General features: G+C 48.6%; 1 protein-coding gene across 3 annotated transcripts in view; it reads right to left on the bottom strand.

Moving 5' to 3' along the window:
- The window catches only part of Auh (AU RNA binding methylglutaconyl-CoA hydratase), a 93,713-nt gene that overhangs the window by 51,913 nt on the left and 26,716 nt on the right, over window positions 1-15,084 (bottom strand). For all 3 annotated transcript variants that reach the window (XM_052156845.1, XM_052156844.1, XM_052156846.1), the window contains one exon: window positions 8,149-8,235. In XM_052156845.1, the coding sequence (XP_052012805.1) occupies window positions 8,149-8,235 (87 nt within the window). The remainder of the gene's footprint in view (window positions 1-8,148; window positions 8,236-15,084) is intronic.

Here is a 15,084-nt window from a genome sequence, read left to right as displayed (position 1 = left end):
CTGGTGTTCCTCATGGAGGGGAATTCCGTTAACAGCCACCTCCTGAGGTGGCTCTACCTCCTCACTTGTGCATAGGACCCATCTTCCTCACACCTGTGTATAGGACCCATCCTCCTCACACCTGTGTATAGGACCTATCCTCCTCACACCTGTGTACAGGACCCATCCCCTCACACCTGTGTACAGGACCCATCCTCCTCACACCTGTGTATAGGACCTATCCTCCTCACACCTGTGTACAGGACCCATCCCCTCACACCTGTGTACAGGACCATCCTCCTCACACCTGTGTACAGGACCATCCTCCTCACACCTGTATACAGGACTCATCCCTCACACCTATGTACAGGACCCATCCCCTCACACCTGTGTACAGGACCACCCTCCTCACACCTGTATACAGGACCATCCTCCTCACACCTATGTACAGGACCATCCTCCTCACAGCTGTATACAGGACCCATCCCACACACCTGTGTACAGGACCATCCTCCTCACACCTGTATACAGGACTCATCCCTCACACCTATGTACAGGACCATCCTCCTCACAGCTGTATACAGGACCCATCCCACACACCTGTGTACAGGACACATCCTCCTCACACCTGTGTACAGGACCATCCTCCTCACACCTGTGTACAGGACCATCCTCACACCTGTGTACAGGACCCATCCCTCACACCTGTGTACAGGACCATCCTCACACCTGTGTACAGGACCATCCTCACACCTGTGTACAGGACCATCCTCACACCTGTGTACAGGACCCATCCTCCTCACACCTGTGTACAGAACCATCCTCCTCACACCTGTATACAGGACCCATCCCACACACCTGTGTACAGGACCCATCCTCCTCACACCTGTGTACAGGACCATCCTCCTCACACCTGTATACAGGACCTATCCCACACACCTGTGTACAGGACACATCCTCCTCACACCTGTGTACAGGACCATCCTCCTCACACCTGTGTACAGGACCATCCTCACACCTGTGTACAGGACCCATCCCTCACACCTGTGTACAGGACCATCCTCACACCTGTGTACAGGACCATACTCCTCACACCTGTGTACAGGACCATCCCTCACACCTGTGTATATGTCCTATCCTCCTCACACCTGTATACAGGACCCATCCCACACACCTGTGTACAGGACCCATCCTCCTCACACCTGTGTACAGAACCATCCTCCTCACACCTGTGTACAGGACCATCCTCCTCACACCTGTGTACAGGACCCATCCTCCTCACACCTGTGTACAGGACCCATCCTCCTCACACCTGTGTACAGGACCCATCCTTCTCACACCTGTGTACAGGACCATCCTCCTCACACCTGTGTACAGGACCCATCCTCACACCTGTATACAGGACCCATCCTCCTTCCACCTGTGTACAGACCATCCTCCTCACACCTGTGTACAGGACTATCCTCACACCTGTGTACAGGACCCATGCTCCTCACACCTGTGTACAGGACCAGGCTGTTTAGTTTCCAGGCTGTATTGATACATAAAATAAGAGATTGCATTGATGTTTAGCCAGGGAAGATGGAGGGAAAACCACCTAATAACAAAATAAGCTAGAGGATTGTCAGATAGGGCTGATGCCACTGCAGGGTAGAATGTAAAGACCAGGCGGGCTCTAGCCACAGTGTGGGACAAGCCAGAAAAGTACTTTGAACTTATTTTCGAAAAGCTAACTCAGCGGGCTGGAGAGGTGTCTCAGCAGTTAAGAGCACATCCGGCTCTTGCACAGCACCCCAGATTGGTTCCTAGAACTCACACTGGGAAGCTCACAACTACCTGGAACTCCAGCTCTAGGGGACCCAGCAAAAGTATGGAAGGATCAATGAGAACTGAAGTGACTTTCCCTTTGTGTGGGCGCGCGCGCGCGCGCGTGTGTGTGTGTGTGTGTGTGTGTGTGTGTGTGTGTGTGTATGTGGCAGGGGGGTGTTAATGAATTCTAGAATGGTATTCTGGAATGGCAGAAGTTGGCAGCTAAACTCATGACTCAGGCTTAAAAAGCAGAGAGGGCGGTGGTAGCGGCACACACCTTTAATCCCAGCACTTGGGAGGCAGAGGCAGGCAGATTTCTGAGTTCAAGGCCAGCCTGGTCTACAGAGTGAGTTCCAGGACAGTCAGAGCTACACAGAGGAACCCTGTCCCTAAAGAAAGGAAGCAAGCAAGCCAGCCAAGTGCTCTTGCCTAGAGTCAGGCTATGCACAGCCGCCAGCAGACTCCAGAGGACAGTGGCACCAGGAAAGCTCAGAAAGATGCTGTGTAACTCCTAAAAGCTCACCCTCCTTCCCACCATTCTTCCTTGGCGCTCAGACACAGGCAGAAGATACAGTGAGCATACAGCACACAGTGTGCAAACTCAAAACGGTTCTTCACTGCATAGCTCCCAACACAATGTGGTTAAAGCAAAGGCCACGTTATCCGTTGGCAATGCGCACCGTATAGCTGGGGCACTAACCAGCTGAGGTTTCAAATAAAGGGGACAAAAGTCAGACACTCACATGGCTGAGTAGATCTGAACAGTAACAAGAATCGTGGCTACTCAGCTGCACCAGTGCAGGAGACGGAGCTCCTATAGGCTGTAGCGACATTCGTAACACCATATGGAGTCAAAATGAACATAACAGTAAGTGTATGTACTGGCTGGTTTTGTGTGTCAACTTGACACAAGCTGGAGTTAGCACAGAGAAAGGAGCCTCCCTTGAGGAAATGCCTCCATGAGATCCAGCTGTGAGGTATTTTCTCAATTAGTGATCAAATGGGTAGGGCCTGAGGGTGGAGCCATCCCTGGGCTGGTAGTCTTGGGTTCTAAAAGAAAGCAAGCTGAGTAAGCCAGGGGAAGCAAGCCAGTAAGAAACATCCCTCCATGGCCTTTGCATCAGCTCCTGCTTCTTGATCTGCTTGAGTTCCAGTCCTGATGGTGATGAACAGCAATGTGGAAGTGTAAGCTGAATAAACCCTTTCCTCCCCAACTTGCTTCTTGGCCATGATGTTTGTGCAGGAATAGAAACCCTGACTAAGACAGTGTATAAATGACAGCATTTACAACTCAGTCCTGTTACTCCTGCCCTCATAACAGAGACCATGATAAGTCAGTGCTATACTCTACAGAGGTATCTGTGAGAGGAAACTTTCCAAGTAAGCCACACAATGGGTTTCTACTTACACTGACTTACTCATTTAGTGCTTTAGTGCGTGCGCGCGCGCATGCGCATGAATGTGAAGAGAGTCTGCATGGAGGTCAGAGAACAACCTGCCAGAGCTCTCTTCTTCCACCATGTGGATTTGGGACACTGAACTCCAAACCTCTGCCTGCAGAGCCATCTTGTCAGGGAGGGCGATGATGTTAATACACCTCAGGCCAAAAGGGCTGGGTGATCTAAGGTATGCAACCTCCTACTGAGACTGAGACAATTTGCAAGTCTGTGACTTCTAAGGAGCCTGAACCAGTTAGTAAAGCACTAATTCTTAGCCTGTGGGCCATGACCCCTTTGGGGGTCAAAGAACCTTACACAGGGGTCACCAAAAACCATCACAAAACACAGATTATTAATGTTATGACTCCTAACAGAAGAAAAATTACAGTTATGAAGTAGCAACAAGAATAATTTTATGGTTGGGGGTTACGACATGAGGAATTGTGTCAAAGGGTCACTGCATTAGAAAGGGTAAAAACTACCACCCTAGAATGTGAGGGACTTTTTTAATTTAAATTCTTTCTTCACACAATACATTTTGATTATGTTTTCCTGTCCATCAACTCCTGCCCACCTCCCTGTCTACCCAATCTCATGCTCTCTCTCCCCAACCCATTCCCTCCCTCCTTCAGAAGCACCCCCAAACCCAGTAAATCAAAAATGCAAAACAAAACAAAAAATTCACATAAAAATGATATCTAGACAGACAGACCGACCGACCGACTGACTGACCATTAAGTTCATTTTGTGTTGGCCAACTGTCCCTGGGAATGGGGCCTGCCCTGGAGTATGGCTGGTATACCCAGTGACACCCCACTATAGGAAACTCATTTCTCCTTCCCCAGTGGGTAAACAGCTTCCTAGTTAGGGGTGGGACTTTGCCTCCACTTCCTGGAGTGTCCTCTCGAGGGCTTCCAGGCCTCGTCTATCAATCCTGTGTGTGTCTGCTCATCTTTTCTTCCCCATTCCCCAACATGTCCTGTGAGCTGGGCAGGCCTGGCCAAAGACGCTTTACTTGTGTCTCACTAAATAAAGCCTGCATCGTGGCTACAGCACGGCTTCTTGTCCCCTTCTGTCGTGACTCTAGCTCTGGCTGTCCCTCAAAGAGATCAAAGCAGAGAACTAAAGTTCGAGTACATCTGACTACTGCACTCACGAGAATCACCTCTTGTCTTAGTCAGGGTTTCTATTCCTGCACAAACATCATGACCAAGAAGCAAGTTAGGGAGGAAAGGATTTATTGAGCTTACACTTCCATGTTGCAGTTCATCACTAAAGGAAGTCAGGACTGGAATTCAAGCAGGTCAGGAAGCAGGAGCTGATGCAGAGGCCATGGAGGGATATTTCTTACTGGCTTGCTTCCCCTGGCTTGCTCAGCCTGCTCTCTTATAGAACCCAAGAGCACCAGCCCAAAGGTGGTACCACCCACAAGGGGCCCTCCCCACTTGATCACTAATTGAGAAAATGCCCCACAATTGGATCTCATGGAGGCACTTCCCCAACTGAAACTCCTTTCTCTGTGATAACTCCAGCCTGTGTCAAGCTGACACACAAAACTAGCCAGTACAATTGACCCCTTGTCAACTTGACACACAAACACATCACTATTAAGCCTCAACCCTTACTTTCTTATTCATCCCCAAGGTCTAAATTACTTTAAACGTCCCACAGTCTTTACATATTAAAAGTTCAATCACCTTAAAATGTCCAATATCTTTAAAATTCAAAGTCTTTTAAAAATTCAAAGTCTCTCAACTGTGGGCTCCACTAAAATACTTTCTTCCTTCAAGAGGGAAACATATCAGGGCACAGTCACAACCAAAAGCAAAACTCAAACTCCAATGGTTCAATGTCTGGGATCCAACTCACAATCTTCTGGACTCCTCCAAGGGCTTGGGTCACGTCTTCAGCTCTGCCCTTTGTAGCACACAGCTTGTCTTCTAGGCTCCAGCTGCCTGTACTCCACTGCTGCTGCTGTTCTTTGTGGTCATCACACGGTACTGGCATCTCCAAAACGCTGCTATCTTCTACTGTAATTAGGCTTCACCAATAGCCTCTCATAGGCTCTCATCAGGGTGACAAGACTCTGCTCCTATGCATGACACCTTCAAGTCCTGGGCCATCAATTGCAACTGAGGCTGCACCTTCACTAATGGCCTTCCGTGGCCTCTCACTGTGCCAAGAGCCTCAGATGCTCTTCATGACTCCTTCATGCCTTCAAAACCAGTACCATCTGGGTGACTCTTACACAGTACCAAGTCCAGCCACAGCACAAAACACAACTGTGTCTATCTCTGAAACACACTCTCTGTGCTCTCAGAAAACACTTCCAAGAAGATTTCATTTCAGTGATGCTGGTCTTAGCTGGTATTTATAACTACCTTCCTCTGATACCCATTCTGTATTTCCTTCACATTCAGCAAGCACCTCAACAGGTCTTGGCTCTTTTCCTGGAGGATTGACCCATACCTTCATTCCTGATGGGTCATCCTTTATCATCCTGCTTGGATTAGGCTGTTGTAGTTTCCCATTGACTTTAAATAGTCTTTATATAGTTAGGGAATTTGTCGATGACTTACAGTCTATAGTTCAACTCCCCAACAATGGTCAGCAGCAGCTGTGGATGGAAGTCCAAGATCTAGCAGTTTCTCAGTCCCATGAGGCAAGCAGGCAATGAAGAGTGAGTAAATCTTCCTTCTTCCAATGTCCTTATATATCTCCAGCAGAGGGTGTAGCCCAGATTAAAGGCTGTAGGTCTCCAACAGAGGGTGTGGCCCAGATTAAAGGCGTGTGCCTCCAGGCCTTTAATCCCAGATGATCTTGAACTCGGAGATCTCCTTGTCTTAATCTCCTGAAACTCATAGCCACTATTCTTCAAGATCTCCATGCCAAGATCCAGGTCAGAAACTTATATCTCTGAGCCTCCAGATTAGGATCATAGGTGAGCTGTCCAATTCTAGATTGTAGTTCATTCCAGATATAGTCAAGTTGACAACCAGGAATAGCCACTACACCTCTTGAAACTGAACCCTACTTAAAGGGGATAGACACTCCCCTACAAGACAGTTCCACCTCTCCATGTTTCCTTCACGCCTAGATACACTATTACTTCCAGGACCAAAAGTATCTTTTTGTAAAGGCTTCTCCCTATTGTTGCCATTTGGAACACAAGTCTCACTCCCGCCATCTTATCACAATGCTCTACCAACTGATCTTTTGGTGTTTTGCTTTTTTCTTTTTCAGTCTTTGTTTTTGTCTCCTCCTTTTCCAGAGGGCAGACTCCAGAAAGTCGCTGACAGAGGCAGCCACAGGCCTCTCCTACCTTGCTTGTGAGCTCAGGAGACAGCCTCACCACTTTACCATGAAGAGGTGGCTCTGGTTGAGTCCTGCTGCAAGAGCCTCCTCCCACTCCCATTCACCCGGGCCCCCCTTCCGTGAATACACTGACACCTCTACGATCCTGTGTTCACTACACTAAGTAAAGAGGATTTTAATTGTCTAATGCTGAGAATTCCATTTAGCTTTCCCAATGGAAGCCACCCTTAAATTCCACACTTGTGAGGTGTGGCATGGCATGGCCTACCTGTCACTCTCCTTATGTCGCTCGCTTCCGGTCCTGGTGTTGCTGCTTTCCTAAAGCGTCTCAGACTTCTTAGCCATTGCGAATGCCTGGCTATTTATTATCAGTGGGCTTTTCTCTTGCCGACATGAACTTAAGGTTGAGAATGTCCCTCAAGTGTTTGACAAATCTCAAGATATTGGACATCCAATCTCACAGCTTCTCCTATGACTCACGACCCCACCCAGTTCCTTTTCAGTCTGTAAGTCTGTGATTCTGAGGCTCTGTGTAACCTGTTTCTAACTGATCTGTGAACCTAGAATAACGTCTCTGTATATCAATTTTGTGAAAATTCAACCAACTTTAGAATCTGTCTCAGCACACTTTTACAAAGATTCTGTAAGAACAATGCGTACTCTCTGTTTTAGGCGTGAGTCTGTCAAATCAAACTCGATAGCCATATTGTTCGGATGCCTATAGTTAAAAAGTATCAGTTTTTGCCCTTCTGGAGTCACAGCAAATCGAGGGACACATCAGCAATGGTAACCCTGCTAACACTGTCAGACTTGTCAATGTGCATCACTTCATTTTCTATTGAGACTGTCATGTTTGGGGCAATAACTGACAGTGTTCTTTATCTCACAGTGCTGACTGGCACCAGGCTGGCACACTGCCTGTCTTCCTTCCGTTATTGGGTTTTTTCCCTTTTGTCTTTCTGCGGTAGAGGTTGGGTGGGCTAGCCTCAACCTCACTGTGTAACCAGGGCTGCCCCTCCTGCATCCAGCCTCTGAGTGGTGACACTACGGGCCTGCACCACCTTGCCTAACTCTCGATTAATAATCTACTAGTCAAAAATTTAAAAGAGAGGAGAGAAAAGAGGAAGCGTGTGTGTGTGTGTGTGTGTGTGTGTGTGTGCATGCGTGCACATGCATGTGTACACATGTGTACAGGTGTTCATGTGTGTACATGTGTGTGGAGGTTAGAGGTCAACGGCAAGGTATGTTCCTCAACCACTCTTCCCTTGCTCTCTGAGTCAGTCTGTGACGAAACCTGGAGCTGCCAATTCGGCTGGGCTGGCCGGTCCCAGCTCCTGGGTACTTTGACCACAGGTGGCACCACCATTGCACCCAGATTTTCACATGTGTTCTGGGGTGGGGTCAAACTCAAGTCCTCATCCTTGCACAGTACTTCACCAACCGAGCCATCTTACCTAGCGTATCTCACGAGTCTTTTCAAATGGAATACTTGAAGTGCTTACACAACCACAGTTCATGATGATCTATGAATTTGACCACAGCACACGAAGACAACCAGACATAAAGCCCATCGTCAGCATGTGGAGGTGAACACGGCTGTGCTTACCAATGTCATTGATCACCGCTCGGATCTTGGAGACGAAGGGACCAACTTCACTGGAATGCATCTTGGCTCGCTCCTTAAGGTCAGCGCCTGCAAAACATTATATTCAAATGAAAGGACAACTATGAAGTAAAAATTAGATGTTTACTATTGCCGTGTGCAGGCCCACTGAGTTTATACCCTGCATTTCCTCCCCACTGGCGACCGTCGGAAAGAAGGAAAGGCTTGTTTATCCATGCTGATCATGTGGTCCGCAGTCGCATCCTGCGACTTTCTTGTCCCTGCACCCTTCCATGTCATACCCACAAACCACTGTTGCTCTATAAGAACTCAAGTTAAGAAGCCTTTCACGGGTTCCTTTATTCACTAAAAGGTTACAAACACAGCAACACTGTCACAGAGATTGGTGCTGGCACCTGCATCCTGTAGGAGCCCTGGAGTTGTCCCAGCCCCTGCTCTGGGCTCTGGATGGAACGACCAAAGTGGTGAAAATGGCCAAGTCCCATGAAGTCACCACGGTGACTGCAAATCCACCCTGAGAAGTGCTGGCTAAAAGAAGAGGGATGAGGTCGTAATTATGACTTTATCAAACAACGCTAGGCTTAGAGCAGAGAAAAGCATACTTGAGTTCCATAAAGGGTCACTCACTCTGAGTTCAAGACAGGGCTTCTCCAAAATCTGTCCTATTGAAACAAACAAACTGAGCACACAGTGACCTGGCTGTTCCTTGCTCCTTAATTTACTGTAGACTGACTATGCATAGTACCCAGAGGGTGCTAAGCACACACACCTTCCCTAGGGAGGAGAATTAGAATCAGCCCAGCACAGGCCTCCTAATCCACCAGCTCTCAGGGGCACATACCACTGAGATCTCAGACAGACGTATGCAGACAACAGTATGCAGTGCAGCAAAAGGACACGGAGAAACCGTAACAGTCAACCAGCACCAACAAACAGCTAATAGAGCTAGGACATGCTCTTCCAAAAGGGACTTAGACGAAACAGGAGTGTAAGTGCAGGTGAAGCTGCTGTAAGAGAAACGTAGTTACAGGGAGATAGTCAGCGTGGCAACCAGTGGCAAAACAAAAGAAAAGGCACAGGATGTTATTCGACTGAAGAACTTGGGGCAGCTAAGACAGCCAACAACAGAGCAAAGGGACAACCTGTAGAATGCAGGAGAGTATGTGCCAGTCGGTCACACCTGCCCCAGGGACATGAGCGCACAAAAAGCCCAACCCAACAGCAGAAAAAATGCTGCCCGGCAAAGGATGGGAGCGGACAGTTCTATTTCTCTTTCCTATGTGTGTGTGGGGACAGACACGGGGGAGCGATGGGTGCGTGCTGTGTGGGAGGCACCTGCTCATGCACTCGTGAAGATCAGAGACTGGCCATGGGTGTCTTTCCCTGATGCATCTCTTCTTCTGTTGTGTGATAATGTCTCTCACTGAAGCTGGAACTCACTGATGGGATGGACTGGGTAGCAGTGAGCTCTTGGCATCCTCCTGCCTCCACACCCCCAGTACTAGAATTGCAACACCATCTCCACGCTCAGCTTTTCCTATGGGTGCTTAAGCCCCAATGCTTGGACAGCAAGCAAGTCGCCCACCAAGTCATCTCAGGCTGTTGTTGCTGGGGAGTGGGGAAGGACAACATACAAGTAGCCAACAACATGAGATTGAGAAGATCACTTCGGAAAAGATGAATGAATGCCGGTCCGTGAGGCCAGCACTCTAAAGCAGGGGCGTCAGGAGCTCAAGGCTACTCTGGGTAGCATGGCAAGACCCTGCCTCACAGTAAACAAGCAAGAGGAAGCCCTCTAACTCTATCAGTGAAAATGTACACTAATATACCCATATGGAAAATGTATGGAAGGGTCTCAAGAGAAGCATCACACGGTACAACAATCCCAGGAGCAGCCGCTCCTAATGCAGAGCAAGGGGTCACACCGTTGCCTACGCCCAAACATGGTCTGAAAAGAGCAAACGCTTGGTAGGCAGCTCAGTCGGTACAGTGCTTGCTACAAGCTTGAAAACCCGAGTTTGAGCCCCAGGACCCATGTTTTTGTAAGTGGTATGCGTGTGGTTATAAGCCCACTGTGCAGGCAGAGGCAGCTAGATCCCTGGGGCTCACTGGCCAGCTGAGTCTACTAGTGCCAGTCCAGGCCAGAGAAAGACCCTGTCTCAAAAAGTAAGGTGGACACTAGCTAAGGAATGACACTAGAGGTTGTCCTCTCTCCCCCTCCCCTCTTTCACACACAACAAATTTAAAAAGCCGTGCACTCTGGTGCTTCCGTCATCACGATTCATTCTCAGGTAAGACAGAGAACTTACCTAGATGCAATTTGGAGAGGAGACCAATTAATAGGTGTACCGTGTACCGGAGCCTGTAAATGCTCTCGCAAGGAGATGAGGCACAAAACTCCCAATTTTAAACCAAAAGCCAGGCAGGGGAGGCGGATCAATGGTTGGGAGCACGAGTTATTCTTCAAGAGCCTCTGAGTCTGAGGACCCGGACTTGGCTCTCAGTACTTAAATGCTGGCTCCCAGCCACTGGCTCCTAGCTCCAGTTCCGTGGAATCCAATGCTATCCTCTAGCCTCTGTGGGCACCAGGCTTGCTTGCAGTACACATACAGGCATGCAGGTAAAAACAAGACACTCATAAAATAAATGATTGACGTTAATGGGAAAGCCATCCCGAATGCCAAGGCAGGCAGGAAGCCGGCCTTCTGCATCAGTCAGCCCAAGCTATAAGTGCAAAGGAGAAGTTACTTGAGACACCAAGAAGCAAAAATGCTTTACTGAACATACAAAGTTCTAGTGGTCTGGACCAAAGATCAAAGCAAGCACAGCAATCCCTTTGGCCAAGTCACAAACCAGAGCTGGCCCCTTACTCTCCTCAGTTCTGGGAGGACTGAGAAAGCCGGGAAACAAAGACTTGAATGAGCAAAGCTCCAGCAACTAAAGAAATCAGAAGCCAGCCCAAAGAGCCAAGGAGCAGCTTGCATTCGAGCTGGCTTACCCATTCCCCCTTAACAAACCTATGAACTAATTAGCCGTCTTTATACCTGGCTAACGTCTTCCTTCCTCACTACACTGTAATTCTCCATGGAAAAATTTATTATGAAGATATATCAGGCATCCAAAGATGTTTCAAGACCAACCCTGAGCACGTGCTGCCCAGTGTAAGCACAGCAATGGGTCAGGCAGCCCTGACCGGAGTGTAAGCCCATCCTCACGGCACAGTCGCAGATGAGCCTGCGACCCTGCATAACCCCTGTGTGAGCTTTCTGTCCTAAGCTGCATTCTTGTTTGTAGCATTACCTAATTTATCTCAGACTGATAAAACTATACGTGTTTCTCATGCATGACATGACATTCTGAAACACATTCCCACTACAGAATGGGTTATTAACTCAAGTTCACTAAGACTATCACCTAACAGCAGTGCTTTAGGGGTGAAAAGATTAGCATTCACTTGCTCCTGTGGAGTTTTCCAGGGATCTACACTCCGAGGCTCCATCCCCAGGATGGTGCCAGGGGATTCTCTCAGGAAGTCTTCAAGTCACTGAAAGGAAACCCTTGAAGGAACCTCCTCCTTCCTGAGAAGTGACTGAATGTTCTACGCATGTGCTCCTGCTGCCTGCCCATTGCCCAGCCCAACTGGGCCAACCAGTTACGTATTGAAAAGTTCCAAAGCTCTGGGCCAGAAGGATTCTTCCTCTTCACAAATTGATTGTCTCAGGATATATTACAATGACAGAAGCTGGCTATGGCAACAGCCACTGTTCTACCTTGAGACACTATGGCTTCTTTGCCAGACCACTTTAGTGGAGTGACTACCACACTAAGCAAACTGCTTGGGTGGTTTTAATATCCTGGTGCGTAGAAAAGCTACACTCGACTCTGCAGCAGGTCATTAAGCAAGAAGCAAGGGCATCAAGTGAGGCTCAGTGTAGAGAGTGGAGGGGGCCCTGTGTGAGTACAGGCCTGACAGAATCAGCTTTGATGACTGCTATGGCCATGCTGAAGACTTCAAGGCTTCGGACCCCAGGACAAGGTTCATGAGGCATCAACTGAGCATTGCAGTGAAGCCTAACCCTTGCAGCTTCTTCCCTGGAGACCTACAGCCTGACACTGCTCACCTCAGGGGGGGGGGGCATGATTGCTAAAAACCACCTGAACCTTCAGCAAGGCAGACTCCTCCCACCTTCGACCTTGCTGAGTGCCTATGGCTGCAAACTCATCAAAATGGCAGCTGTTCATGGTCAAGGGTTCTTTTAGAGAAGGGGTCTGGAGTGTAGCACTGGCTAGCCAGGAACTCTCACTGTATAGACCAGGCTGGCCTGCAGTTTGTGGTGATGCCCTTGACCGTTTCCTTTTGTAAAGACACACTGCAGTTCTCATTCACTGAGTCCTGCCTGCAGGGTTCTCTTGACAGCATTCGCCACAGAAGTCTTCCCAAATGGGTATCTTTTCAAGCCTTGCTACTGCCTTCATAACAAAGTCCTGAAGCTTGTGCGGCCATGTCAGCAACGTCGCCAACACTCACCTTCCCCTCCAGCTTCCACGCACACATGATCTAACTTTGCATTGCTTTCAAGGTGGCACCTTAAAAAACATGTAAGGACAAAGAATGGCTAAAGTAAAAGGTAGAAAAGCACATAAAACAAGAAGTCACTGCTCTGTGACACAATGATCTAGCCATCTGTGGGTAAAAGCGCTTGCTGGGCAAGCGTGACAACCCAGGTTGCAACCTAGATGTCATGTGGAAGCAGAGAACTGACTTCTGGGAGTAGTTCCTTGACCTCTGCACACGCTGTGGCACATGCATGTCAGTTCTCATTCTTTCTCTCTTTCTCTCTCTCTCTCTCTCTCTCTCTCTCTCCCTCTCTCTCTCTCTCTCACACACACACACACACACACACACACACACACCACTTTCAGAAGTCCACAGAACTCTAAGTTGCTGATTCACATAGTAAGATCCCAATATACATCAGGGAAATACATCAGGAAGAAAGTGACAACACTCCTTCACGGCCAGTCGACTTTTAACAGCCCTCTCTCAGTCATTGCTAGATCCATTTCCTGTATCAAGAAACAGAGGGAAAGGGGCAGAAAGCATGAGATGACAAGGGCCTGCTGTGATGTGGCGCCCACTGTCCCTACAGGAAGTACAAAGGTGATGCAGGGCCCCTCTGCTCAGGGCCTGCCCTCAGGATCACTCAGCGGCTGGAGAGCGAAGATCCTGGAAGAGAGGCCTTCTCCCTGCCTAGGAAGGCCACAGAGCACAGTCACACCATAGCATCTTAAAACAGCCCTGATGCAACCAGGCTTCGTGCTTGAAAACCTTCACTCATAGCCGCTCACATTTTTTTTTTTTTTGCCAGTAAATATGTACTAAAGTGATATTAAATTCCCTGTAGCTTTAAACAGGATGAGTTGTTCCTGATTTAATTTCATTACCAGCACTATTAGTACAGCTGACCACATCATACATAAACTATAGAGCTAATAGCTATTAAGGACTAAGTGTAAAATTGTATTTTAAATGGCTCTCGTTCAGGACCGGCTCCCATCTTCCCCCATCTTCCCCCATCTTCCGTGGTCTCACTGGCTCGTGTATCCTTGCATGGGAACCATTTCCCGCTAGAATGGGGTAGGCTTTGCTTTCAATTTGACTCATGCTGAGAGAGACATTCCGCAGTAAGCAGGAAGGAGTTTTATTACAGCGGGGTCACTCAACTGACTGCTGGGGGCAAATAATCACATAGCAATCAAGAAATAGCTGACAGTCCCCATCCACTCCACTCAACAGCCTGTGAGTGGCGCTGAGAAAAAAAAAAAAAAAAAAAAAAAAAACACATGAAAAACTAGAAATCATCACAATAAGGGTCCCGACGAAGTGTCCAATACCACACTTCTACAGGTCCCTCTCAAAGAGAGGCTTCCCCTCTCCCTGAAGTAAAGGACGGGTTGGGACTGATGGTCCTTTGTGCAAGAGGGGAAGCTCAGAGAGGAACATTTCAACCCTGTGCCCTACTGAGAGACCTGGGAAGTTTTAGGAAGGACCGCACAGAAGCCATGCCTTCCTATTGCTTGGCAACAGAATTGAACCCACCCCTCCTGAGAGGAGGGGAGGCTCCTGAGATTAAGGGAGAGAACAAACCTTATAAGGCTCAGAAACTTCCTAGTGTCACCAGGCCCCTTCCCAACATTACATGGGCTTCATGCCCAAGACAGTCTTCCTTCTGAGCTTTTGAGCCAGTGTCTCATGTAGCCCAGGCTGGCCTCTGATGTGCTGTGTCCCAAGGATGACCTCCTATCTCCACCTCCCAAGCCCTGGGCTTGTAGGAATGCCCGACAAGACTGAAAGCAAAGCTATATGCCTGGCAAACAAGAATTCCACCAAACCTGCCATGCCCCGGCCCTCTAGTTGGGCTCTCAAGCAGACAGTTTTGAGTGGAAACCTCCAAGCTGTCTTCTTCCCACCTCATCCCCCTTTAGCATCCCCCCATTTCCTTCCTTTTGTTCTTTACTAGCTCCTGTCCACGAATGTGAACATGATGCCCCAACCCCCAGGCTCCTCTGGGAAGGCTCTGGTCAGCTAACCCAGCTCAGCCTCAAGGCTCCAGCCACACGCAGGTGTGGGACCTAGAACTACTGAAGCGTCTGGCTACTGTGAAGGCAGTTCAGACAGACTCAGAGTCACTGGCTTCTATATCACCTGTGAGGTTTTTTCTGCTGCAGGATGTTGCAAGCTCCTTGCCATCCAGAGGAGAATTAAACAGTGATAACCTGCTTCTCCATTCTGTGCACATGACCTTATGCAACAGAGCCTGTGCCCACGGCTGCCCCCCTCCACAGCCCTGTCCAAGCCTGCCCAGGAACTGCCACAAGCAAGGCTAAAGACATTTTCCGACAAGAGGTTGTCATTGA

This window comes from Apodemus sylvaticus, chromosome 14 (genome assembly GCF_947179515.1).
Source record: "Apodemus sylvaticus chromosome 14, mApoSyl1.1, whole genome shotgun sequence".
NCBI lineage: Eukaryota > Metazoa > Chordata > Mammalia > Rodentia > Muridae > Apodemus > Apodemus sylvaticus.
The sequence above is the reverse complement of the archived record's forward strand: the minus strand, read 5'-3'. Positions and strand labels throughout refer to the sequence as shown.